Source organism: Chionomys nivalis, chromosome 4 (genome assembly GCF_950005125.1).
Source record: "Chionomys nivalis chromosome 4, mChiNiv1.1, whole genome shotgun sequence".
In the NCBI taxonomy this organism is placed as follows: Eukaryota; Metazoa; Chordata; class Mammalia; order Rodentia; family Cricetidae; genus Chionomys; species Chionomys nivalis.
The window spans coordinates 39,635,211-39,661,465 of NC_080089.1; the positions used below are offsets into that span (position 1 = coordinate 39,635,211).

General features: G+C 45.4%; 2 protein-coding genes across 3 annotated transcripts in view; one reads left to right on the forward strand and one right to left on the reverse strand.

Annotated features, from left to right (window-relative positions):
* Nucleotides 1-4,539: 4,539 nt before the first annotated feature.
* On the forward strand, nt 4,540-8,100 carry Bsx (brain specific homeobox). The gene is made up of 3 exons (XM_057766204.1): nt 4,540-4,801; nt 6,629-6,825; nt 7,861-8,100. The coding sequence occupies exons 1-3, from the start codon at nt 4,540-4,542 to the stop codon at nt 8,098-8,100; spliced, it is 699 nt and encodes a 232-aa protein (XP_057622187.1).
* Nucleotides 8,101-24,850: 16,750 nt separating this feature from the next.
* Jhy (junctional cadherin complex regulator) overlaps nt 24,851-26,255 on the reverse strand; it is a 66,835-nt gene continuing 65,430 nt past the window's right edge. For both annotated transcript variants that reach the window (XM_057768132.1, XM_057768133.1), the window contains exon 9: nt 24,851-25,305. In XM_057768132.1, coding sequence (XP_057624115.1) covers nt 25,108-25,305 — 198 coding nt within the window. In that variant the 3' untranslated portion in view covers nt 24,851-25,107. The remainder of the gene's footprint in view (nt 25,306-26,255) is intronic.

Genomic DNA, 26,255 nt, shown 5'->3' on the forward strand with positions numbered 1-26,255 from the left:
AATTTCCTGTAGAAAAGCATTTGTTTTGAAGATGCATTTGCTAGAAGCAGCCAGCGACTCCTGTTCTTTTTGTAGAAGAGTCATCCACTTTGGTAGTGCTTAAAATAAAGTACCCAGACAGAAGGTCGGCTGAAACAGACGACAAGCAATACAATACAAACTGTTACGAGTAAAGTGTGTTACTCGGATCCTGCTCAAATACATATCCCCTTTATTTTGAAGGCAACTTGGCTAATGGAACCAGTCCTTCCTTTGATCATCAATAGGGCCATCTTTTGGGGAAACTAAGTCCCACCTCAGCTGGCAGTTTTAGATGAGGCTGACATAAAAGAGAGGGCCTGGCTAATTATCTGGTCCCTGAAAAGCATGTCTTTTCTCTCTTTAAATTAACGATTCTCCAGCTAAAACCCAAGCAAGAATGTCATTGACTCCTAGATGGGGGAGAGACGATCATTTGATCTTTAGTATTTACGGTTGTTGCTGTATTCTTTTAATCTGGGCAGCACATAGGATCTGGATTTGTGTCAGCCTTATGGCTACAGCTTTCTTCTCCTGAGTGACAGATTTTTTTGACCAAGTGAATGAGAATAAAATAAAATGAAATATGGATGCATTTATGAAACTTCCCAAGACTTGGAGAAAGGAGCCTTTGAATAGCAGACGGTCAGTGGATTCTCACAGAAATTAAACATTGCGGTGAATGGAGAAGGGTAAACCTTGAGCATGTGTTAGGCTGGTTGCAGCAACTACTTTTTATTTTTCCCGTGTGTCTGTCTACATTTGGAAGAAGTAAAAGAGGGGGTGGTGGTGAATTATAGGGGTGCTGCACAATACAGGAGCCTCAAACCCAGCATGGCTACTGAGCCCTTGAAAGAGCCAGTGTCAGCTGAGATGTGCAAGAAATGCCAAATACACACTCGGTTTAGTGGGAAGCCTGGCACGGTGCCTGTAATCCCGGAACTAGTGATGATCAAGAGTTCAAGGTCATTCTTGGCTGCATATTGAGTTCAAAACCAATCAAGACTACAGGAGACCCTGCCTAAAGAAAAAACAAAAATTTAGTATGAAAAAATATGCAAATAGTATTTATATTGATCATGTGTTGAATATTAATATTTGGGGCATATTGGGACTAAATACAGGATACAAATATTTCCCTGTTTTAATTTTTTTTTTTAAATTGGGAATTCTCTGTATATCTGTGGTTGTCCTGGAACCTGCTGTGCAGACCAGGTTGGTCTCAAAAGCACTGAAACTGCCTGCCTTTGTTTCCCTGGTGCTCGGATTGAGGTCTTGAAGGCAGGGCACCATCAGGCCTGGTTTTAAAATTTTACAAGTAGAATTTAAAATGGTCTGTGTGGGTCACACTCTATTATTGAAAAACACTGTTCTAGGCTTCAGGGTTAGACTAGACCGTGACACATCTGCTGTTTTTTTGGGGGGAGAGGTTGTTGCTATTGTTTTAAAGAGAAATTGTTTCCCTGCGGCTTGTAATCTTTATCCCCTATCTAAAATCTAATGCTGACTTAGTTACCCAGGCTGTCCTGGGCCCGAGAGGGGTGGAGTTGGAAGGTAGGGAGTGACGCGTGTGTAATTGAGCTACCAATTGCAATACGCACTCCCTTACCTTAGAACAAGCCAGGACTGAGACCTGGAGGGGTTGGATACCCTGTGCCCTGCATTCACCCCAGAGCCCTTGTAGGACTGGGCCAGAGCTGGTTTTGGTCACTCTAGCGTTTTCGCGGGGTTCTGCTCAAGGAATCGGTCAGCGGGAGAAACTTTAAGGCATTCCTTGCCTCAGGATTTTCTCTAGGATCTAGGACGTAGCTCGGCCTGGAACCTGAGGCCAGGGAGGGATCAGAAACCTATGAGGACCAACTATCCTCACGCAGTCCGCATCCGCGTTTTCTCCCTTTGGCGCACTGGGCTGAGGCCTCACAGGGTCCCTGGCTGCTATGTGTCTGGAACCGGAGGAGAGAGGATCTCTGTCATGGATAAGGGTGGTGGCGGCACCGAGGATGCCTAGAGTCCTCAGGGTCTCTTTCGGTCCTGGCGTCTAGGGCGGTACTCATCCAGCCTCCTAGCCTTGTTCTCTAGCGGCGCTAATCGGCTATGCTAATCCGATAGGGAAAGACGCCGGCACCCCAGGTCTTAGACCTTTCCCAGCGACCGGGTTTCCTCTCTGGGCTCTAACTTCTTAGGTTCCTATAGCGACCTAAAGAGGCAGAGCCCATACGGCCGGATTTCCCAGGAAAACGTCTTCCAGTCTCTCTCCACGAGCAGCTCTGTTCTCGGCTAGCCTCCGCCGCCGCCGCCGCCGCCACCCTTTTCCCTATCGCAGCTTGTGTCCCGGGGAGAGCCTTAGCCTGAGCGGAGTCTGTGTCAGGCTATAAAGGTTGTCTGACACCAAAGAACCAAAAGACCGAGAAGGTAGTCTACTACTCTTCCTTTCTCCTGCGATTCATCGAGCACTCCTCAGAGCTGTGTAAGGAAGAGTTCTCTGTGTCGTCGCTCAAAGACTGGCACTCAAGGACGTTTCAACTAATCCTGTCCCCCAAGTGACATTCAGTTTGCAAGGTACAAGTTAGTCTCTGACCCAAGGAAGCTGAAAGCCCGCCCCCCGGAGGCCGGGCGAGGATCTGTACAGTGGCTGGAAACCCAGGTCAAGGACTGAAACTGACACCCACTAAAGTCTGGTTGTAAAGCTCCCGCCCCACAATAGCCTGCCAGCCTTGGAGACAGAATAGACTGAGATTCATTTACTACATGTAGATGACTGATATCCATTTGATACATTCACCCGAGAGTAGAGATCGATGAACTTCCATTGTGTGGACCGTCACCTCAGCACCCTATCAAGATTTTTCTGCCTCTCCCTCAGTACCATAAGCGATGACTCGGCCAGGACAAATGGTCAGGGAACTTCTGTAAACTCTACCGTCTCCCTTTCGGTGATCATTTCCTCTCCCGCCTTCTCTTCCTACTATTACAAACTTTAAAACACAAGTCGCCTATCAGACAAAGAGAGACAGTTCCGACTTCATTTACATGCCTGCTTACCAAGATCTCATTTCACCATCTCCCTGCCACGCTTTCTTTTGCTTCCTCTCCTATCTGGTTACCATTGTGTCCGTGTGGAATAGGACACGTCCACTTCCAGGAGGCCTGAAGTTTGGGGCCTAATTGATTCTGGTAATTAATTTGTTCTACCTGCTAGATCAGATGGAAATCCTACTGCAGCGCCCGAGGATCAACACTTGACTTTGCAGCACCTCCTCTAATTATCTAATAGCATGGGTTGTGAGGATTCAGTCTCTGTTAAGACACTTTTGCTATTAGCAGTAGTGATTGGAATTGTGATGACGACTAGATATCAACAAATTAGAGCTTAAAAATTGGGAGATGGAAGAGAAGTGGCTTCTTTTAATTTCCCCGAGTTTAACATCAATAATTAGAGCAATTTTCAGAGATGCGAGCCCAAATTACTCCTGCTGTGCTGTAGATGATCACCTTAATTTTAGCAAATTGACTCCAGGGAAATAAATGTGACAGATTAGAAAAAGACAAACGGGGGGGGGAAAGGATTGGAAAGAAGAGTAAAGAAAGAGGCAGGGGAGAGAGACAGGGGATAAAATCTAATGCAGTGAAGGGGGAAGACTGTGGCAGAAATAGCAGAAATAGCAAAACAAAAACAAAAACAAAAAACCGACAACATTTGAGTGAAGTGAAGAGCAACATGGGGCGGGGGTGACAGCAAAGGTGACTGCGGGCAGATTTTAAATGACCAAGTCATTTGGATGATAGAAATAGAACCCCCCACTCCGATTCATCCACTCCCTAAATTCCAGGTTAAGAATCTTTCACCGGCATCTTTATTTCCCTCAACAATTCAGTCATCCCTCCTGTCAATGTAACCCAACTCTAGCAGCTCCGCATGGCAGCAGACAGTCTGCACCGTTGTTTCTTCACTTTTCTCCTTCTTTGTTATCCGTTTCTGAAACTCTTTAAAAACCAAAGAGGCCCAAATGCTTGAGTACGTGCTTTATTCTACGCTATTGGGACTCTTTGGGTATTCTTGCTTGTTAAACAACGGCGAAAAAAATTCATTTTCAGTCTTTTTAAAAGACGGACCACAACAGTTCTTGCAGGGGAGGGGCAGAAATTGGGGTTGAGAATCCTGCTAGGAACCGAACCCATTGAGCTCAGCGTTCCCTGCTTGGCCAGGCTCATTCAGCACCGCGGACAGATCCCCGCCCCGCCCCGAGCCCACCCCACCCTCCCCTCTGCCTCCGCAGCCTCGCTATTGGTTCTCTCGGCTCCCCTCTCCAAGCTGCCAATTTTCCAACACACAGAACCAACCTACCCAGGCGCTGGAGAGGCAAGAAGACAAGCATCGGGGATAGCCCAGGTCGGTAGAGCAGCCGAGATCTGAGCCTAGGCGGTCAGGAGCAGGTGCGGGCTTTCGACTAGGCCAGCTGCGAAGCTGTCTGCCTTCTACACTTTGTCCTGGCCCTCACCCTGTGACAGGCGCTCCGCAAGATGAATCTCAACTTCACCTCCCCTCTCCATCCGGCATCTTCTCAGAGGCCCACGTCGTTTTTCATAGAGGACATTCTCCTACACAAGCCCAAGCCGCTGAGAGAGGTGGCCCCTGACCACTTTGCGAGCTCTTTGGCCTCTAGGGTGCCTTTGCTAGACTATGGCTACCCCCTTATGCCCACACCCACCCTCCTCACCCCTCATGCCCATCACCCTCTGCATAAGGGGGACCACCACCATCCTTATTTCCTGACCACCTCGGGTAAGTATCAGAAGCCCCCAGGAGTGGGGAGAGACAGGGGGAGCTGGGTTTTGTTGGTTATTTTGTTTTGTTTTAGCACAGCCCCCAGGGACCAGATCTGGCGGGGTGGCCTCCCTCCTTCTGCAACAGTAGAAGGTTGGGGGCCTGTCTGAGAGAAGGAGAGCTCCCCTGAGGCATGCCAACTGAGGGGATTGTGGCTGGGCAGAGGCAGCAGGAGTGGATGGATGCGGTCATATTCCTGGTGGGAAGTGCTCCATCTTACTCCACTCTTCCAGGCCAACTTGTTCATTTCTCAGCACCCCCCCCAACTTCTTCCATCTCAGAAGGAGGTCCTCCGTCATCTTGTCCCAGGGAATGCCCCCGAACTTTGCAGTGCAGAGACTGAAAAGGCTTCACTTGGCCAGTTCTCTTCGGCTAGGTTGGGTCAAGAATATTGGCTGATTCTGCAGAGGACATGGAAGTGAGGGAGGGCTTGGGGTAGTCTGAGGGAAAGAAGATTCAGACTGGCAGGAAAGGTTCACATCAGAAGAGAGCTGCAGCTCTTGAACCGTCTTCGCTTCTAAGGTTTAACATTTAATTCATGGTCAGTCTGCTTGGCTTTCCTTCTTCTGGCCCAGTTGCTGGGATCCGTTGTTAGAGTATTTCAGGCTTAGAGTTTGGCAAGGAGTCGGGACTGGGAAAGTAGGAGTGGGCCTGGAGATGCTGGGGAACATGTAGGTTCGTTCGTTTCTCTTAGGCAACATGCACACTTTCTTCCCTAACATTTTTTTTTCCAGCTAGACTAGGAAAAAAAATTCTACTCTCAATGCTGAGCACAATAGTGAATTCGCTCCAGTGGGATCTGAGGGAAGGGAGCAGGCAATGTGTGAAATGTGGGCACTGGGATTCAGAAAAAATGAAAAGTGTATAAACCCACTCTCAAGCGTAAAGTTAGGGAGAAGATTTTGAGGTACCCATCGACGTCTGCATTGCTCCCTGGCTTTGATGCAAGGCAGAGAACGAACTCTTCTCTCAGGGCTGGTATTGCCCAAAATCCGTGGTGCTAAAACAGCTTGGTAGATACTGGTGTCTGAAGCCTGTATTCTTGGAGTGTCTAAAACATTGAGTAAAGCTGAGAGGATCGCGAAATGGAAGCATCCTCTTCTGATTACCAGAAAAAGGCGCCTCAGTTCTCCTGATTCACGGGGCTTGAAGTCGGAGGGAAAAGCTTAGGATCAGACTACACAGGGTCTCCAGGGCGACCCTGCCACTGACAAGGAAATGTCGGGGGCGAGCGCCAGCCACAGTTTCTCTGGATAAGCATTTTTTTTGCGCTGTTTTGTTTGGTTGATGGAAGGGTAAAGGCGACCCGGGAAAGGTGCTTTTCAGAGCTGAGAAGGCTAAGTCCTATCCAGCCTATTGCACCCGACTAGCACACGGTGTTGTAGAGATCTGGGTGGAAGCGGGTGGACAGCTCCGGTACCATCGGACTCCGCGAGAAAACTTTGCCAGGCCCAACAGATAACTGGATGCGCACTGTGAGAAAGTCTCCCCACGAAGATTTTTTTTTAAAGCTCTCTGGATCTTTGCTCTATTTTTCTTTTCTGTTTTACTTGTTTATTGTTTGTATTTTGGGATGGTCTTCCAGGAAGTGATCTTCAAGCGCTATTTTACGATCCTCCTCCCCACTGTCCTAGAGTTATAGAGAGACGGGCTCCAGGAGCTTTGAGGCAAGTAGGAGACATGAGTTCCGGAAATGCTGGGCACCGGAGTGGAGTGAAATTGGGAGGCTGAAGTTACTTCCTGGGTCTGCGGGTTCTGTCCAACGAACTGCTCTTGTCTCTGTAGGAGTGCCGGTCCCGGCGCTGTTCCCGCACCCGCAGCATGCGGAGCTGCCAGGGAAGCACTGCCGCCGCCGCAAAGCTCGCACCGTGTTTTCTGACTCGCAGCTCTCCGGCCTGGAGAAAAGGTTTGAAATCCAGCGCTACCTGTCGACACCAGAGCGTGTGGAGCTGGCCACAGCCCTCAGCCTCTCCGAGACTCAGGTGGGCAGGAGAGGGGAGGAAGCCCCATATTCTGCGTCCTGCTCTTCTCCTCTCAGCTCTGATCAGTTCCAGAACCATGGAATAAAAATGTACCTCTCCCCTCTCCTTCCAGGTTATCCCCGAGACCCGAAGGAATTTATACCCAATTTTCACATTAGATTTATCTACCCGGCTCTACTGGGAGGAAAAATCACTTCGAGTGATTCGACTGTTACCTCCAAGTTAATGGTTATTTTTATTTCTCTTCCAACTAAGCGGGTGACAAGCTGAGATAGAGGGTTCTTGTTTCTGGAGAAGCTTAAACAGTTTTTTTGTTTTGTTTTGTTTTGGAAAGGGTTTCCTCGTGTGTAGCCCAGGGTGGCGCAAAGCCCCATCTTTCTGCCTCAACCTCCGTGTGTGGATTACCAGCTTACACCACCACTCTATGCTCCTTTATCCCTCTTCACTGCCCCCCCCCCCATGTACTTATTTCAGTCCGTGCCATTCACAGCTGCAAGTCTTCCTAGGTACCCCAGGGCTTGAGCACACCGCAGTTAAAGCGTCCGCTTTAGTTTTTCTCTTTTGTCCTATTCATCCATCCTCCCAGCCCCTTCCTTTATTCCTTCTCATGGTCTTGCTGTGAAATCATTAGTCATTCAGAGCGGAGACTAATACTCTCTCCAAGGAAAACCAGTCACTTCATTCCATTCTTGTCTTCCAGTCCACAAGGTCTGTTGGGCCCAGGATTCGGTTGTCTCCATCACAGGTTCATAAAGGAAACCCTATGCACGCAGCACTTACCCTTATTAATAACTCTCCACGCCGCTGACCCTCATCACTATTCTGAGGCAATCTCTCTTGGAAGCCTTAGGTTCCCGTTCAGCCTAAAACGATAATGTGCGACTTTCCCAAAAACTCAAGGGGACCATAACGTTAGGACCGAATTAAATTCAGTAGACAGAGGGCCTTTTCACCTAAACACCATTCGTCCAGGTCTTAGCTCTGTCACCATGCGTCTGAGGAATGACATGATTTTGTTTGTATCTTCTAAACTAGGTGAAAACGTGGTTCCAGAACCGGCGGATGAAGCATAAAAAGCAATTGAGGAAGACTCAAGACGAACCCAAAGCCGCAGACGGGCCTGAGAGCCCCGAGGGCAGCCCCCATGCCCCAGAGGCCGCCGTCGCCGACGCTCGGCTGAGTCTGCCCGCCGGCGCCTTCGTGCTTACTGAGCCGGAGGACGAGGTGGACATTGGGGACGAAGGCGAGCTCAGCTCAGGGCCGCACGCCCTCTGAATGGCCGCGCTGGGGATACCCGGGAGAGAAGGTCGCGGGGCCAGATGATGTCCTTGCGGGGCGGAAAGACTCGCCGAGACTCTAGACTCTATTCCAGCCGACCCGGCTGGAAGAAGGACAGACGCAGTCCATTCATCAACCTACAGCCGCCCGCGACCCACCCCCAAGCTTCCTCCCAAACCCCATTCTGTCCCTGCCGGGAAACACCAGTGTGATCGCAGGTTCCTGTGCCCGGCGTCTTCAGAGCCTGGCCAGTGTCGTAGCCCAAACTGGCACCCGGGTTCGCGGTTCTACAATTCGACAGAGCTTTTCTCCCGCTGCCAATACAGAACCTCTCCAATCTCATTTCTCAGCCAGTTGTCCCCTAGTTCTGTCACCCTGTACCGGCGCGCGCGGTCTCTGCACCTGGACAGTAGCTCTCCCTTAGCAGTGCCGTTGACTGCAGATGAAGGGACCAGGTGGCTGCGGTCATGCGGGGATCCAGGCAGAGCCACGCCGGATCCTTTGAACCTTCAGTGTCCTGACAGAGTTGTCGTAGACTTTTCACTATTTCTGCTCACACCCCTACCCGGACCCCACATCTCTAACTCAGATCCTTAGACGATCCCCCTCTACGGATTGCGCTTCCATCCTCTTCCTTCCCGGTGATCATCGGTGCGCTCGGTGTCCCGGGCGCTTGCGGCGCTGGTGGACCCCACAATTTCCATCCCCGACAGAATCGTGGACAGAGAAAATCCACAGCTCAATTTCTGTTTCCTGAACTTGTTGCACTTGTCCCGCAACCCTTCCATGTCCCAAAGGCTACTGAGATTTTAAAAGTGTTGTCTTCGGGTTGTTCATGGACGCGCTCACTCCGTGCAGTGTTTTAGCAAGGCGTAGGATGGCAAGGAGCACACTCTACAGCTTTCCGAATTAAGGCAAAAGGGGTTGTGGGCGCGCACCTGTGTGTGTGTGTGTGGGGGGGGGGGCATTGAAGCTGTCGCTTGCCCCTCCACTCCTCTTCTTTGCCCCAGGAAGGTCTTCTATTCTCTTACTAGATCTGCAGTCTCTTTAGATAACAAAGGACTTGCGGGGCAAAAATGGGAAGGAGCATGGGTTTCCGGAATTGTTCATTGTCCGGTTCAGCTAGCACGCCACCTCCCTTGTCTCAGATAGTTTCTTATATCCCTCGGTAGCAAGGACCTTTACTTAGCAGATTCTCGACCCCGACTTTCCTGTTTTCAATCATTTGACTAATGGAGATTAATGAATCTCATCCAGGTGGAAAAAGGTCACCCCAAACGGTATCTTGCCTCTGCAAACCGCGGACGCGGACAGGACCGCCGCCTTTGGGTATTTTGTAATGTGAAACTATGCTAATGAAGTATGTGAAGACCCTTCTCCGACTAGCAGCCGGGCGGGGAGGAGGACTTCGGTTTCGGGTCTGCCTTGGCTTCTGGTGGGTTTTAGATTAGAGAGTTCGGGAAGACTGGAAGGCGGGAATTTAGCAGGTGCCTTCCCCACCCTCGGGCGGGTGCAGAGATAAACAATGACCAAGACTGCAGTGGTTTGAGTTTGGGTTGCATTTAATCTTTTTCCCCCAACGAGGGGATGCATTTCCAAATTCCTCTAGGTGAAAGTTCTGAGACTACGAATGTAACAAATGGAGAGATACTTTAAAAACAAAACCAAAACAAAACCAAGTGGATGAAAGAGCTTTACCCAGTCTGCATCGTTTAGGAGGCAAAGCTATCACTTAAATCTCAGCCTTTGGACTTTGAAGAGTGCCTGCTAGTTAGACAAGGGAACTGTGAAGCACAGGTCGGGAAACTGAGGCTTGACAAAGTTAAGAATGTATCCATGAAATTTGGGCTAGCTAACAGCTGAACGAGGACGCAGATCTTTGACTCTGTTCCCTTCTTTTCCTATGTTCTTCCCTTTTGCTACTCTGGTAACAATGCCTGTCTTGCAGTTTTCCCCTGTAGCTTTATAAGAACACCATCCTCATTTCTTTAGTCTGTGAAGTTGTGGCTGCTGCTGCTGCTCAGAGCTCTCCTCTTCTGTTCAGATAATGACCATATTTTTTTTCAAACGCAGAGACTCTTCAGGCAAGACCCCTACTTCCAAACCTCATCCACAACCTTACAGAACCATTTAAAGGAAGTAGTTTGCAGAAAATATTTTACAGTAACACACACACACGTGTGCTTGCACACACACAAACACACACACACACACACACACCCAAACAAAAACCAACCAACCAAACAAACCAACAAACCCTTTGGTTAGAGGAATGTGATTTGATAATAAGAGAAAGATAGCTCACACAAAAGCATGGAGCCAAGAGCCTAGGAGAAAAAAACAACAACTGCTAAGAATCTTTAAGAGTAATGGTAAAAAAAAATACCATGTGGAGCTAGCTAGAGGGAGAGTTTAAATTAGTCAGTGAACACAGACTCAAAAGCACTAGGCATTTGTCTTTTCTGCCTTCAGAAAATCCTTGAGGATCAGAGTGAGGACATTTCATGAGCTTTTGTCTTGAAGAAGCGGGTAAACAGAGAAGCTTCCAGTTTAAGAATAGCTCTTCCTGATTGGGGCACAATTTGGAGTCCCAGGAACTGGGGTCTGATTCAGGAGCATCATCTGCTTAGAAAGATGTAACTTCCAGCTATCCTGACCTGGAATGGCTGGGAGGAGAAGAGCTATGAATGCAACCAGACATAGGAGCAAGGCAGTTTTCTCACCAACACCACCCCAATCCTGGAATTGTAGTTAATAAAGTGATAGCAAAATTTTCTCCCCTCCTCTCCTCTCCTCTCCTCTCCTCTCCTCTCCTCTCCTCTCCTCTCCTCTCCTCTCCTCTCCTCCCCTCCCCTCCCCTCCCCTCCCCTCCCCTGTCCTCCTCTCTCTCTCTTCCTTCCCCTCCCCTCCTCTCCCCTCCCCTCCCCTCCTGTCCTTCTTTCAGTCCTTCCTTTCTTCCAGATCAGTGATATTAAAAGACAGGCACAATTTAGTCTCAATTGAATGTAACATGACAGCAATTTTTGCTTTTGACCTTCAAAACTGATCAAAGCCTCAATAGGCTGGAAAAGTATTTTGTCTGAATGGTCCAGGCTTTTGTCTCAACTCAGTTCCTCTTGTTAGTAAAGATCCTGCAAAACTATGTGCATTATATTGTAGAAAGACACATAGACCTGATTTTGAAGAGACAGAAGCATCTTTCAGTAGCTGAGGAAGGCAAATAACTTCTCATCTAATCCCAAATGGGAATGCCCGCCCCCATATTTGTTCCCAAGACTCTGCTCCTGAAGGACTTGATTTCCGAGTTTCTGAGAGAGACTTTTAGTAATATTTCTCAGTTTATTGTTAGCTGACTGTCATGCTAAGAAATACTTAACTCGAATGTATGTCAGGGCTTAGCGAGGATTGGCTCTCTAAGAGGTAGCAATGGAGAGGCACACCAAATGGGCTCCCGGGAGCTGAGAGAAACATTCTGTAAATACACCCTTTTGAAGCAGTGATTCCCTGGGTCTTCCCAAATTTGACTCATTCTGCAAAATAATGAATTACTTGAGAAATACTTAAATTGCTATGTTTATTTTTCATGTTTTGGTCATTGCAGTTCAAAGAGAATATTGACAAGCTAAAACTTACTGAGTGTTCAGGAGCCTAGATAGTTATTGGTATGTAAGACACAAATAAAGGACTGACAGCCAGCCTTTGGGCTGGTCAGAGGAAAGCTTTGGGGAGGTGTGGAGGGGGAGCTAGCTGTGGTAGCTGCACTTGGAGGTGGAGCTACTCTGCCGTGCTAAAGAAGAGGATGGGTCTAGGGACAAAAAGTCTACAAGCCAGCAAGTACCTTCTCATTGGGAAGGTTTAGGCAGAGGTTACAGACAAGTCCAGAGCACTTCCTAGTGTGGGCCTCTCTCTTTATTTACACAAAGCTGGGGTAATACCTCTTCCCGTTCCTCCTCCTGGGAATTGAACCCAGAACCTCGTGCATTTTAGGCAGTGTACCACCACTGAACTCCATCTCCGGCCCTCTCCATCGTTAAGCTCTGACATGCTATCCTCTCTCGCAGGTTTCACATTATTTAGATGGTCTGACATTTTATGAAGACTTCAGTTCTTGCATCCTAATATAAACAAATAGATCCGCAGCAATTAGAAGACTTGAGAGAAACAGGGAAGAGGGGGAGAATGCGTATTTTAATTCATTGAGTTCTAATGCTTCATTTTAGAAAGTAAATGACATCAAAGTGTCATTTTACTGAGTTAAAGGCAATGGGACTCCCAGGAAGAAATTATCCCTGTTAGAGGATACATCTAATAACTTCCAAGCCCTTTGTTCGACACGTAATATGCGGGACAAATCAAGTCTCAGATGATCACAAAGACAGTGTGGCAGGATTAAGAGAAGAAACTGCTTCCAGTAATATCGCACAAGCAACCCGAGTTGTTATGGTAAAGCAACTACAGGTCTGTGGGTCTTCTAGCTTGCAGACAAGAGAATTTTTGTAGCAATTTCAGATGTAAGAATTAAAAAGAAGCAGTATGAACCTGGAATGAATTTCCTGAGAGGTTCTGCGCTCCTTCACACTCTTTTCATTCAAGCCAAGGTGGGGCAAGAGCTTACTGGGCTATTTCAGAAGATACTCCTTCATCTGATAGGATGAGTCAGGTCCTCGTGTTTACACCTTTCCTTTCCAAAAAAAAAAAAAAAAAAACAAAACCAAAAAACAAAAAACAACAACAACAACAAAAAACCCTCACCAATCCTCTAGTGATGATGAGTTACTTAGAGGCACACAGAGACATGCTCAGTGGCCTGAAGCTTGTTAGTTTGGGGAGTTGCACAGTTAATACAACTAGTTGATTAGAGAACTTACTAGTAGATGTTTACTAGTGAGATAAAAATTCAAATGGCTCTCTTTTGTTCCCTCCAGCTTATTTGGTTGGTTGTTCATTTGAAGTCAAGTCTCACTACATAGATGAGGCTGGACTTGAGCTCAAGGTCCTCCTTTGCCAGCCTCCCAAGTTCAAGGATGGCAAGCTTGCGTCCCATGCCCAGGGTACCAGATAACCTAGCCTCCATGATTCCATTTGGAGCTATCCCTTTCTCTTGTGCTCTTCCTGTGGTACTGGAGAATCACAGGTGGGGCTGAGTTGGCATCACCAGTCTTGACCGGGTGCGCCCCATAAATGAGTTAGGGATGGTGAGTGGAGAGAGATAAGAGCTATGCAGACCTCCTATGAGGTCTCAGCTGGAAGAAGACAGCAGACTGCACCTTAGGTCAGAACGTATCAGTTATGAAGGCCGTGATGCCAGGCTACACAGGATCTCAACCATTCATATGGTTCACCATGTCATTGCAAAGGATGTCACAGAGGAGCTGTGTGGGTGGTTCCATTGCACTTTGTCCTACATTTTTTGTGCTAGGAGAAGACTTGTATTCCCTGAAAGAAACATGGTCCCAAAGGCTTCATTGTAAATGGCTCGCTGACATCAAGCCTTTTCCCTCTTTACCTATCCTCACTCCGTTATGCTCTAAGATTTCAGTTATCTGGTTTGCTGACTGATAGGGAATAGAGAGAGGGAGGTTCAAATTCATAGGAACCTTTTCGGTGACAAATAATTATCTACGAGGAAAAGCCAGAATTTATGTTCCGCCTGTATCGTTAAGGTGTCTTTCCCCTTTGAGCACAAAAACAAAAACAACCCCCTTCAAAAGCAGAAACAAAACTGGGCATAAAGGTCCATATTTTTGTAATCCTAGCACTTGGGAGAAGGAGGCAAGAAGATCGGTAAGAAATTCAAGTTCATCTTTAGCTCGATATAGTGAGTAAGAGACCAGGCCGGGAGACACGAAACTCTTGTCTCAAAAATAAAATTGGGGATGGAAGAAATGATGAGACTGATTTGTTGCGGCCAGAAAGATGGTTCTGCAGGTAAAGTATGTGCCTGAAGACTTGAGCTCCATCCCAGGAACACCTGTAAAGGTGGAAGGAGAGAAAAATTCCACAAAGTGTCCTCTGATGTCCTCATATCCACCGTGGTTTGTGCTACCTGTCCCCAAATACATAAAAATAATACATTTAAGGTAGAAGAACATAAACACACTCATTGTGAAATTTTTAGAAGAATTTTAAAATTTAATTAAAATATTGATGAATATAAAATATTAGGGAGCAGCTGAATTTCCAGCATTCATTGTCTCCCTAGAGGCCACATTATAGTTAGTAAGATAATGGAGTCTCCTTGCGTATAATTTACTCCATTGCAAGCCAAAGAATAGCCTGCTGGTATTTTGTCTTTTTTAAGATTCATTTTTATTGTTTTTAAAGTTATGTACACATGTGTGGTTATATGCACGTGTAAATGCAGGTGTTTGCTGAGTCTGGAGGAGGGTATGGGATCTTCTGGAGCTAGAATTAGAGGTAATTGTGACCCACCCAACACGGGTTCTGGGAACCAAATTTGAGACCTCTGTCAGATCAGTATGAACTCTAAACCACCGAGCCATCTCTCCATAGCATTTTTTTTTCCATTTGGGAGACAGTGTTTTATGTAGCCCAGGCTCATCATGAGCTTTCTATGTAGCTGAAGATGGCTCTGAACTTGTGAGGCTCCTGCCTCTACCTCCTCAGCGCTGGGATTACTGGCACGCACCACCACACTGAGTGTATCACTGCTGGAGACTGAACCCAAGGCTTTATGCACACCGGACAAGCTCTCTACTATATGAGTTGCATACCTGCCTGCTCAGCTAGCCCTCACTCTACCTCTTCAGTGCTTGACTTGAGGCTTCAAATGAGAGTTTATACACTAAAAGCAAAACCAAATGAAGGAAAGCCCAACACTACATGCCAGCTCTGCTCATAAATTTTTGCCTTTACTTTAAATTCCTAAGGACTTTATTTTAAATTTTAAAGAGCTGTCTTTTATTATTTATACATGCACATTGTTTAAAGAATCAAATAGCTCTATAAGGATTTTATTTTTTTTAAAAAAAGGAAAGAAGAAAGAAAGGAAAAAAGAGAGGTTCCTACCTTCTTCCTAATTTTTTGTTTAATTTTTTTTACATTTTATTTATTCAGTATATGTGTGTGTGTGTGTGCTTGAATGCACATGTGTGTGCATGCATATTTGTGTGTATATACCATACATATCATAGCATGAGTGTGGAGGTCAAATATAACTTGGGGGAGTTGGTTCTCTCCTTCCACCATGTGAGTCCTCGGGGTTGAACATAGGTCTTTGGGCTTGGCAGCGAGGACCTTTTCTCAATGACCAACCCCTTCCATGTTCTTTACCCCAGAGACAACTAACTGTCTTCCATCTCTGCTCATTTTAGTGTGTCTCTGTTTCTAAGGTAGTTCACCGAACTGTTGTTTTTCGTATTGCTGGTTTAGACCCTAGAGCTTTAGGCCAGGAAAGATGGAAATATCTTTTTTCTTCCCTGTCTCTGCCACACCCACACCCTCTCTCCATTTCCCTTCTCAGTAATATATCACCAGTTACATCACTATGATGATATATATATATATGCAGTTTCCAGCTGTGCCAGCTAGCCAGTGGAGGCTTGCTTCTCCTCTGATTGAACTATCCCACTGTCTTAAAATTCTTATGCTCTCCTCCGTCTTACTCCTGAGATACTCGTATTTCTAACATATGGCTTCCCTGAAAAAAAAAAATCTCTCTCCCAGTCCCTTCAGAAGAATCCACTCTTCTTCCAGTGTCAAAGTAACTCCCTTCCTGATCACCCTGGGAGTTCCTTTCACTTCCTTCTGTTCTTCTTTTTCAAACTATCTTCTTTCTTATTTTCCCTGTCTTGTTTGGGTTTTGTTTTGTATGTGGGACTGAGTTTCAAGCTTCAGTCAAGAGCTCTGCTATGGGCTAATATCTCTTGCTCTGGGAAACAAATCTATTGTGCTTTCTGAGAACTGCTACCTGATGGGGAGAAGTACTGAAATCACTCTTGTGTAAGGTAAATCTTTATTCCAGTTCTATGGCTATGAGCACTTCTAAGTAGAAATAATTTATGAGCATTTCTGAGTAATTCCGAATGCTTGACTCCACTGGTTCAGCTGCCGTTTGCAACTGTTGATTCAAACCCATCTACATGCTCGACTGTAGCTGGGCTGTTTCTCTGTAGCCTTTCTGGAAGCCAACAGGATCTTCTCTTTCCAAGTCAGTGTACCAAAATTCAGTTACGTTTCTTGTTTTGGTTCTGTTTTCACCCACTCTTCCGCACATCCAGAAGACCCTGTTGATCTTTCAGTTAGAAGCAGTTTTCTGGAGCTGTTCCTTTGATGGCACTCTCTCCCCTTTATTTTCTATTTGTTCCTTATCTAATGCCTGTGCTTTGGATTTTTACCCACTAGATTTCTGGCTCCTCACTTTGTACTCTCTTTGCTTTATTTCTCTCCCTTCACATTTTCACTCGGGTTTCTGGGGGAAATCCTTCTGTTATTTTCTAACTTCATGCTTGTGTTGACTTCTGACGCCCATGCTGTCCTGTCTCTAACTCATAGGGCTCTTTCAGGGCCCCCACTTCTCCTTCTCTTGAAAGGTGTCCCATGTAATAAGCTCAGATGCTTGGGATTTCTGCTATTCTCACCCTATTTAAAACGAAAGATGAAGAACTTGATGAGAACCTAAGAGTACAGGTGCAGGAGTTAAGTAAGACCTTTATTATGGGCAGTTGAAGGACCCCTGAGGCCAGGAGTTTTAGGCCTTTTTCTTTAAATTTGCTTGTTTACTTGATGAGAGAGTCTCATGTAGCCTAAGCAGGGTAGGTTGCCGATGATGAATCTGAATTCTAGTTCTCTTGCTCCTACCTCTGTGGTGCCGTTAAAGGCATACACCACATGCCTATTATATGGTTCTGGAGATATAATTAAGAGCCTCGTGCATATTTGGCACTCACTCTACCAATTGAGATATGTTCCTGCCCCCTAAAGTACAGTCAAAGCAGCCCCAAGTTAATAGTTTACTCCCCTCTTTCAGCACTACGGCTTGAACCTGGGGCCTCGTGTACGTATGTTAGCGGATTGCTCTACCAATGAGTTACAGCCCCAGGCAAATGAAGTCTCAACATTCTGAGAGCCCAGGGAAAGAGGACAGTTCTTGAATATCCTCACTGTTTACTAAGGTGAGTCAGGATGACTCAGGGCTTTTCTCTGGGCTGGCTTAGAATCTACTACTTTTGGAGTTGGTCAGTTTTTCTGAAGTGCTCCACTCATCTCTTTTTCCAGCTTTCAAAATTTCATTACTGCCGTCATTCCTCCTCCTTGGGCCTTTTTAGAGTTCTTGTTTTGTAGCCATTTCTTCTGTGATTAAAATCTTCCATCATGGAGGGATGCTCATCAAGATACAAGATGTTTACAGACAGGCAAAACAACTCCATAGTCTAACATTCTACCCTGCAAGGAAGCTCCAGAGGACACGAACACCTCAGAATAGTTTCAGGAAGTCCCTGAAACTGAGCAGACTCACTTAGGCTCCTCCCTCTACAAGCATGCTCAGAAGCTATCAAGACAGCAGGAAATCAGTCACATACACGCTGTTTAGATGAAGTTCAGACTGAGCAGCGAAGACAAAACAAGAGAATGAACTGTCTGGAAGAAACAGACTATCTGAGCTGCCTGGAAAAGGCTCAGACCCACTGTGCTACCAGGAAAGGACATCCTAAAATTTGTTGAGCTGCCTCTAGGCTGTGCCATGTGCTCCAGTTCCCAGCTTTGAGAGATTTTACCCTCAATGGGGTGGGCTTTGGTGATGCAGCTGTCTTTGAGTCACCTCTATTCATGTAAATAACCCCTCACCCATATTCCTGTAACTCCAATAAAATGTATTGGCTTGTCAAATCGGACTTTGGGAGTATCTGTACTTTGATCTGTTGCTAGTTTCTTCTCTGGAATAAGTGAACATTTGTCCACATTTCCCCTGGAAGAGTTTCACACAATTATTTCCTATGATTAATCTTGAAAATGAAACCAGATTTTTTTGGTGTGTGTATGTGTGTGTGTTTGTGTGTTTTCACATGACATGGGAGTTAGGAGGATGAGAACACAGAACTGTTCTGGGAAAGGCTCTGAAGAGTTTGTAGAAATTACAAGGACTGGGCCAGCAACATAACTCAGTGGGTAAGGGTGCTTGAGGCTCCAAACCCAGGTCTTACACTGTGGAAGAAAAGAAAAGAAAAAAAGACTTGTACACATTTATACACACACAAAATAAGCAAATGATTTTAAAAATTCTCTAAGGGAAGGCATTTTTGCTACAGTTCGTTCTCTGCATTTGGATGACGGAGTCTGCATCTGTGGATCCACCCACCAACTGAAAATATTTGAAAAAGCTATGTTTTCCATGGGAACACACGAATCCTCTGTTTTCTTGTCAGTATTCCCCAAATAGTGCAATCTGATAGCCATTCCCATAGCATTTGCCTTGTGTAATGATAGTTAGAGCTGAGTTAAAGCACACGGAGGATGGATGGGTGTCACAAGCAAACACCAAGGCGTTTTAATCAAGGGACTTGGCCAAACACAGAGTCCTCATATCTGTGGGGAGTCCTGCATCAGGTTCCCCTTGAATTCTGAGGGGTGACTGTGTAGCCTTTTTCTTGAATTGTGGTTAATTTAAAATCTAGGTATGCAGCCGAGTGAAGAGAAGGGGAAAAATGGGAGAAACAGAGAAAGCCAGACAGATGCACAGACAGACAGACTTGCATATGCAGGCTCTCAGGAGAAAGAGATGAAGAGGACAGGCAGAATTGGAAGGTGACCAATTAAGACATTAAGTGTTTTGTGACACATGGACGCATCTGTATTTGGCTCTGATAACAAGGCCATCAGCTCATTTTCAGGGGGCTGCTGCCTTCTTCAGCTCAATCCTCAGATCAAAGCCGAACTGTCCGCCTGCATTTTTCAGTCAGAATGGGGATGCTAATTTATACTCCTTAATGTGTGATGGTGAGAGACCCCTTCAATTAACTGAATTCTATAGCCAGCAAAATAAAAGGTACACAAAATAGAGGTGCAGGCTGGAAGAGCCGAAATTCTCATTAAATCAAAAGGTCTGGTATTCATTACCTCATGCATCTGAGGCTAAACACTAAATATGGGGATCATCAAAGGAGATTTAATGGGTTAAATTGAGACTATAATCTAATTAAAATATTAGACACGGCTAAATAGTTCTTTGATATTCATCTAAAGCTTTCATTAAAAATAGGTGCTTGAGGTTTGTAACATAGGAGATTATCAATTTTAAGTAGGGACAACAAATTTAGGGACCTCATCTGCACCACTTCAAAGTGTCAGCATTGTGTGGGTGCATTGAAAACGGGCATGGACCTCACTGCCAGGTGACAGAACGGGAAGGGGAGTTAGGGCCAGCTAGGCTTTAGCATCCTCATTTTGATCACTGCTTGGATGTCAAAGACTATAGTGAGATATTAAATAGGGAGAGAATTTGCCATAAAGGAAAAAAGTGGGGCCCAAATTATTCGCTGTAGAACTCTTCACTGAGTTTATTCAGAGTAACCTCGGAATAAAGCCTTTTCTCTGCGTAGACAGGTTTTCAAAGGATGATTTTCTTTTTTTATTGTTGCATTGGCAATATGGGTGCAAACTTGAGACTCGTGGCTTGGGAGATGGCTCCGTGGATAAGAGCACTTGCCCTGCAAGCGTGCAGCCCTGAGTTCAAATCTCCAGTACCCACATAAAAGGTCAGGCATGACTGCCTGTGCCTGTGACCTCAGCCATAAGGAATAGAAACAGGTAGCTCCCCAGGGCTCACTGGCCAAAAACAATGAGTTTCAGGGTCAGTGAGAGACCCTGGCTCAAGGAAATTAAGTGAGAAGCCACAGCGAAAGGCACTGGATGTCTTGCTTTGGCCTTTTGCATGTGAGCACGGATGTGCAGACACAATTTTCCACAAAGCTTGGAACTATAAACAACAAAGGCCAATTCAAAAGCAGGCCAGGAGTCCCACGATCATGGCTGGCCTCTAGGAACTGACAGCTTAGTAAAAGAGGGGCATGAAGTCTTAGGAGGGATGCCAAGGCCTTACTAAATCCATTGGCCATTTTCCCATTGCTGCCGTCCTCTCAGCCTGTTAGAGAGATCTAATAGCAAAGACCATTTATCCAGCTTATTGAAAATTAATTACTTATGTGACCCAAGTTTGCAAAGGGGAAATAAAAAGGTAATGGAGAGGCAACACGAGATATAAACCTGTCTACCAAATTTTCCTCTCTTCATATTTTCTAAAGAGCCCTGCATTGCTCGACAGAGAGCTGAAAAAAATGCCTATTCGTTCTACATCTTATTAAGCTTTGCAATGTATTGTTTTTATAACATTGTGGGGAGCCCTGATTTTCAGTTATTCTTCTGAACAAAATCCTGTCATCAGCAGTGCACTATGGGGTTGTTTCAGCCAGTGGCATGATTTGGGGAGTGAGATGGAAAGGTGAACAGTCTACTATCACAAGCTGTTTGCTCAAGAAATTGGCATTTACGTTGTCTCAGTCCCTTTGTGACAAGGATGTATGCTGTTGCTAAAGGATGCCACTGAGTAGAAGCGGACACTGTGTTCAGTGTGGAAGCCGTGAGGGAGGGGACAGTTCTGAACACCTCTGGCTTCCACTCATGCAGAGTGACTTCTCGGTAAAAATTTAAAAGCAGAATAAACTACACATAACTTTGAGTGGTGTGTGTGTGTGTGTGTGGGTGCGCGCACACACGAGAAGGGTGGTATTGGGTATCTTCCTCAGTTGTTCTGGCTTCTCACTGAACGCGGAGCTCAATGGCTCTATTACACTGACTGTCCATTGAGCTCCAGGGCTCTACTTCTCCCATTTCAACAGTGCTAGGGTTACAGATGTGTGGGGACTGGGGATCCAAACCCAAACCCTCACTTTAGGACTGAGTCATCTCCCCTGGCCCTAAATGTAACTTTTCAAAGAGTGTCTATGTGGTGGTTTGAATAGAAATGGCCCTATAGACTCATATGTTTGAATGCTTGGCTCATAGGAAGTGCATTATCAGGAGGTGTGGCCTTGTTGGAGTAGGTGTGGCCTTGTTGGAGTAGGTGTGACCTTGTTGCAGGAAGTGTGTCACTGTGGAGGTGGGTTTGAGGACTTATATGCTTAAGCTATACCCAGTGTGGGACATAGTCTCTCCCTCTTGCCTGTGGATCAAGATGTAGAACTCTTAGCTCTTTCTCCAGCACCAAGTATGTCTGCACATTGTCATGCTTCTTGCCGTGAAAATAAGGGACTCAGCCTCTGAAACCATATGCTAGCCTCAATTAAATGTTTTCCTTTGTAAGAGTTGCTGTGGTCACGGTGTCTCTTCACAGCAATAGAAACTCCAACAAAGACAGTATGTTTCACCCTAATTGTCTTTTTATAGTATAGAAATAGCTTTGTTTTGTTTGACATTATAGAAAAATTTTTATAATCACTGATGTAGTGAGTGACCACTGAGACCAACAAAATCTGCCCCAGCCGGGCGGTGGTGGCGCACGCCTTTAATCCCAGCACTTGGGAGGCAGAGGCAGGCGGATCTCTGTGAGTTTGAGATCAGCCTGGTCTACAAGAGCTAGTTCCAGGACAGGCTCCAAAACCACAGAGAAACCCTGTCTCAAAAAAAAAAAAAAAAAAAAAAAAAAAAACCAAACCAAAATCTGCCCCAAAACAGAGACTTCTCTTTGTTGCTACAGTTTTCAATCCTTTCCTTCCCAGGAAAATAACAAAAAAGTAGATGGAGCATTTGTGTATTTCTGTTTCTGCCCGTTGGGAACTGAAACTATGAAACCATACAGAGCCTTAGGAGTGAGCTGCCCTATGCCTACAGACGCTTGAGAGTTGGCTAAAATGCATGTTAGGGAGCGGTAATCCTAAAAAGACCACACTGGAGACAACAATTAAATCATGATCCATATGTCACGGTTACATATGTCACGGTTGCATATGTCACGGTTGCGTATATGACCCACATGTATGTACCTTAGGGAGATTCAGTTAAGCTTGATACCTGCAGTCTGTCCCCAAATTCAATTTCCTTCCCTGCTATTTTTCAGTAAGTAATTAGAAAAGAAACCCCGTCTGAGTTGACCGAGTCTGCTATTGTGGGCTGTTTGCTGTCAACTCAGAGTTCTCAATTAGCTCCAGTGTTGTTATAATTACTGGACGTGTTTTCAAACAACTCCCAGTTAATAACTGTTGGGATGAAGAGTCATTTTCTCACTGTAGATGAGACTGTGCACGCTCATGCTTGCTGTGATGTTTTGACAATGATTCATTAACCAATAATAAGCCCCAATTGGGCCCATTAGGCATCATTGCCTTTCCTGGGATTACCTTTTATTTTGTTCCTCGATACTGTCTTTTCTTGACTTGGTTTCTGGATAAGTCCCAAGAGACTCCTTACGGCACAAAACAATATCAAGAAGACAGCTGTCATTAAATTCAGCTACTTGTAAAAAATAAAAGGCTCCATGTAAGAGCCTGCTCTTGTGGAAACTTTAGAAAAAGCACTGTCAGAAAGGAGGCTGTGCTAAGGAGAAGGCATGGGGCTTAAAGAGCCTTTATCTGTACCAATTCACAGAGACCAGGCAGAATTATCTGTCCTATGCCTTTCAATGGCTCATATAACATCTGGTCAAATGCATCCTTCCCAGGCCCCTGCTGTCTTCCTCATGATATTACTCAAGTCCAAATTTCCTTCCTTTTTTCCTTCCTTTTTTCCTTCCTTTTTTCCTTCCTTTTTCCTTCCTTTTTTCCTTCCTTCCTTCCTTTTTTCCTTCCTTCCTTCCTTCCTTCCTTCCTTCCTTCCTTCCTTCCTTCCTTCCTTCCTTCCTTCCTTCCTTCCTTGTTTCTGTTCTTTTCTTCTAGTCCTCAACTGTCTTGTTTCATCAAAATTCAAGGATTTCCTAGGTTGTGGTATTTTGTCTGTGTGTGTGTGTGTGTGTTTGTGTGTGTTAATGGCACAGTGTGCACGTGGTTAGAGAATAACATTCAGGGATCAGTTCCCTCCTCCCACCATGGGCTTCAGGGATTGAACCCGGGCGTCCAGGTTATATGGCATGCGCCTTTACCTGCTAAGCCTCTTGCTGACCCTCCATGCATTCTCATAGGGGATTTTGATGCCATGTTGGTTCACACAGCTGACTTCCAATAGGCTGGTTCTTCTTCTTTTTTTTTTTTTCGAGTTTCTAAACAAATGCTATAAAATGAATCACTTGGGTTTATGAAATCAATACTGTCAATACTGTGCTGCTCACAGAAGGGAATGCAAAGCATTTGTCCTTCTCTGTGCTGACTCCTCTGTCTGGACTGTGGTGGCTTAGTGACATTCCGCTGAACCTTGATGCCATGATGGCCTGAGGCCACATGAAGGTTCATTGAATTCGTTCTTTGACTTCAGCCCCAAACTTTCGGCAATGGTTTTATTTCTTTGGCTGAAGTATTTTGGATGTTATTTGGCTCTGAGTAAGGACTTTTGATGTCCCAGGGCAGCGCTTCTCAACCTTCCCAATGTGACCTAATGTGACCCTTTATATAGTTCCTCATGTTCTGGTGACCCCAACCACAAAATTGTTTTCGTTGTTACTTTACAAGTGTAGTTTTGCTACTTTTATGGAACATAGTGTAAATATCTGATATGCAAACCCTGTGGAAAAGGGTCGTGATCCACAGGTTGAGAACCACCATCCCAGGGTTTTACGTGCTGGACGGCCAAGCTTGGTCTTGGGGGATCCTGGGAAATCATGTTTGTGGTCTGCCAGTTCATTTCACCTGCCTCAGCTCAGCTACCAGAGTGTGGAGGTGGAGGGAGGGTTTGAAACTCACAACAACATCCCATGTCCACAAGTAAATGAATTTCTCTACCATCAGCTCTGTTTTAAGAGGCCGTTTCTGGTGGGCAGCTTTGCTCCTATCGTGACTGATATAGCACACATACCACCTGAAAGAGAATTTCCAAAGCTGATCCTTAGACCACGCGCACAGATTTGCCCTAGCTCATTAGAATGCCTCATTTCTAGACATATTCATGGAAAGACGCAATGTCCAGGAAGGAGGTAAACGATAATTCTTTGCTGTTGTGGATGTTTTGAGACAGACTCTTACTATTTAGATCAGGCTAGCCTCCAACTTGAAACACACTCCCGCCCTCCCTGCCTCAACTTCCCGAGTGCTGAGATTATAAACATGTGTGATCACTCCTAGTTTTTTAGTAATTTTAAGATTGATACTCTTGATAATGTTTCGAAGGAGAAAAATGAGAGAATGAATATTTACATTCATAGTAGACTCTGATGTGCATGCATTTGATAATATTTGAAGATAGCCACAATGATGACACAATGCCCAGGACATTTATAGCCATGGAGTTGATGATGGCTTTGACCATATAGTGATCTGGGGTGGGTTTCCCCGGACTTGTAGAATCTGTGACTAATGTCAGTGTTCTGTTAGTATGAAATTGGGCCCTTTCCCCTCCCCCCCATTTCAATATGCATGTCTAGACATATCTTCAAATTTTCCACTTTATGCAATAGACTTTTTTGAAACTTGAAAGCCGAAGTATTACCTCAGTGATTAGATCAGCTAAACTCATGTTAGGAAAAACTAAGTCTGTACACTCTGTCTCAGGGGGGTAGAGAAACACACGCAGACAAATTTATTTGGAGGGACTTGTAAATTTTCCTGACGTGGAAGAAGGACAGAGGTAGTTAACAAACCAGAAGACCCAATGTAAACCAACGGCTTTATTGTCTAGCTCTTTATCAGTCCAAATTCTAAAATATTTTAAAATAAATAAATATATGTATTTTCATATCCAGAAGGTTAAACACGTCCCAGTTTCTGCCTGGGCTCCACAATAACTCCTGCACAGAGCAGACAAAGGTGGCTGGCAGGTGACAGTGTCGGGTTGCCACTCAGTGTAGATGGAATTGTTTCGTTTCTCCGTGTCTCTTTCATGGCAGTTCTGATCCCCTCCAAATGCTGTCTAGACAATGTGAAGGACTTTGAAAGCGGCCACAGCCTGCTTCTCTCGCTCGTGCCTGCTCTGCAGGATCTCCAGCAGGGAGATTTCTGGTAAGCTTCCTTCTTTTTCACCGTTCTGTGTCTTCTTAGTTTTCTTTGGTGCTTGATCCGTCAGACTTGGTGGTTTGGGTTTGGGGATGGTTTTAGCATATTCCAAAGCCTGGGGGCAAAATAGAAAAAAGCACCATTTAAAGTGGGAAGTTAGTCTTAGGAGAGGTTTATGATAGCGATGGAGATTGTGGCAATTATGGGCAGAAATGCCGACTGAATGCAGATAACATGTTATTGTGCATAGTTTACACAAAGTAAGTTTGTCACTAAACAAGGCCTTGTGGAGTGAAAAGGGGCCGGAGAGGGGTTTGGACAGCTGTTAGGTTACTCAGATGTTTTTACCACGGCAGATTCTTTTAAGTGTTTGCTAGCAGATATCTCATTAGTTTATTGGGCCAACTCTCTGAGAGTCTTGTTAAAACCAAGATTCCAATAGAATCAACAGGCCTCTCTACCTTTATTTGTAGCTGAAGGACTTGGAGACTGAAGACAACATTGTAGTTGACGAAAACTCAACTTTGTTCATTACATCCCATTGTTCTTTGAAAGAAAAGTTGGGTATTTTTAAGTGTATCTATAGAAAATAGATGCTGAAAATACAGGTTTTTAAAAATAGATGCTATATTTTAAAGGTGAAGTTATGATAAAAATGGGACCAGTTGGCCTAGGGATGCCACTCAACGACAGAGCCTTTGCCAACATGAACACGACCCTTGGTTCTGTTGGGGTGCTGGAAGAGGGAGAGGAGCAAACGGGAGGGGGAGAATTCAACAGAATTCATACTGGTTTTGTAGTTTTATGCTTTTTTTATGTGTATGAGTGCTTTGCTTGCATACATGTCTGTGCACCACGTACATGCCTGGCACCCTCAGTTGTCAGAAGAGGAGGCTCCTATGGAACTGGAGTTACAGATGAGGCCACTACATGGGTGCTGGGAACTGAACCTGGGTCCTCTGTAAAAATAGCGAGTGCTCTTAACCACTGAGCCACCTTCTTTAACTTTGCTTTTAAAGAAGACTTTATTGGGACTGGAGAGATGGCTCAGAGGGTAAGAGCATT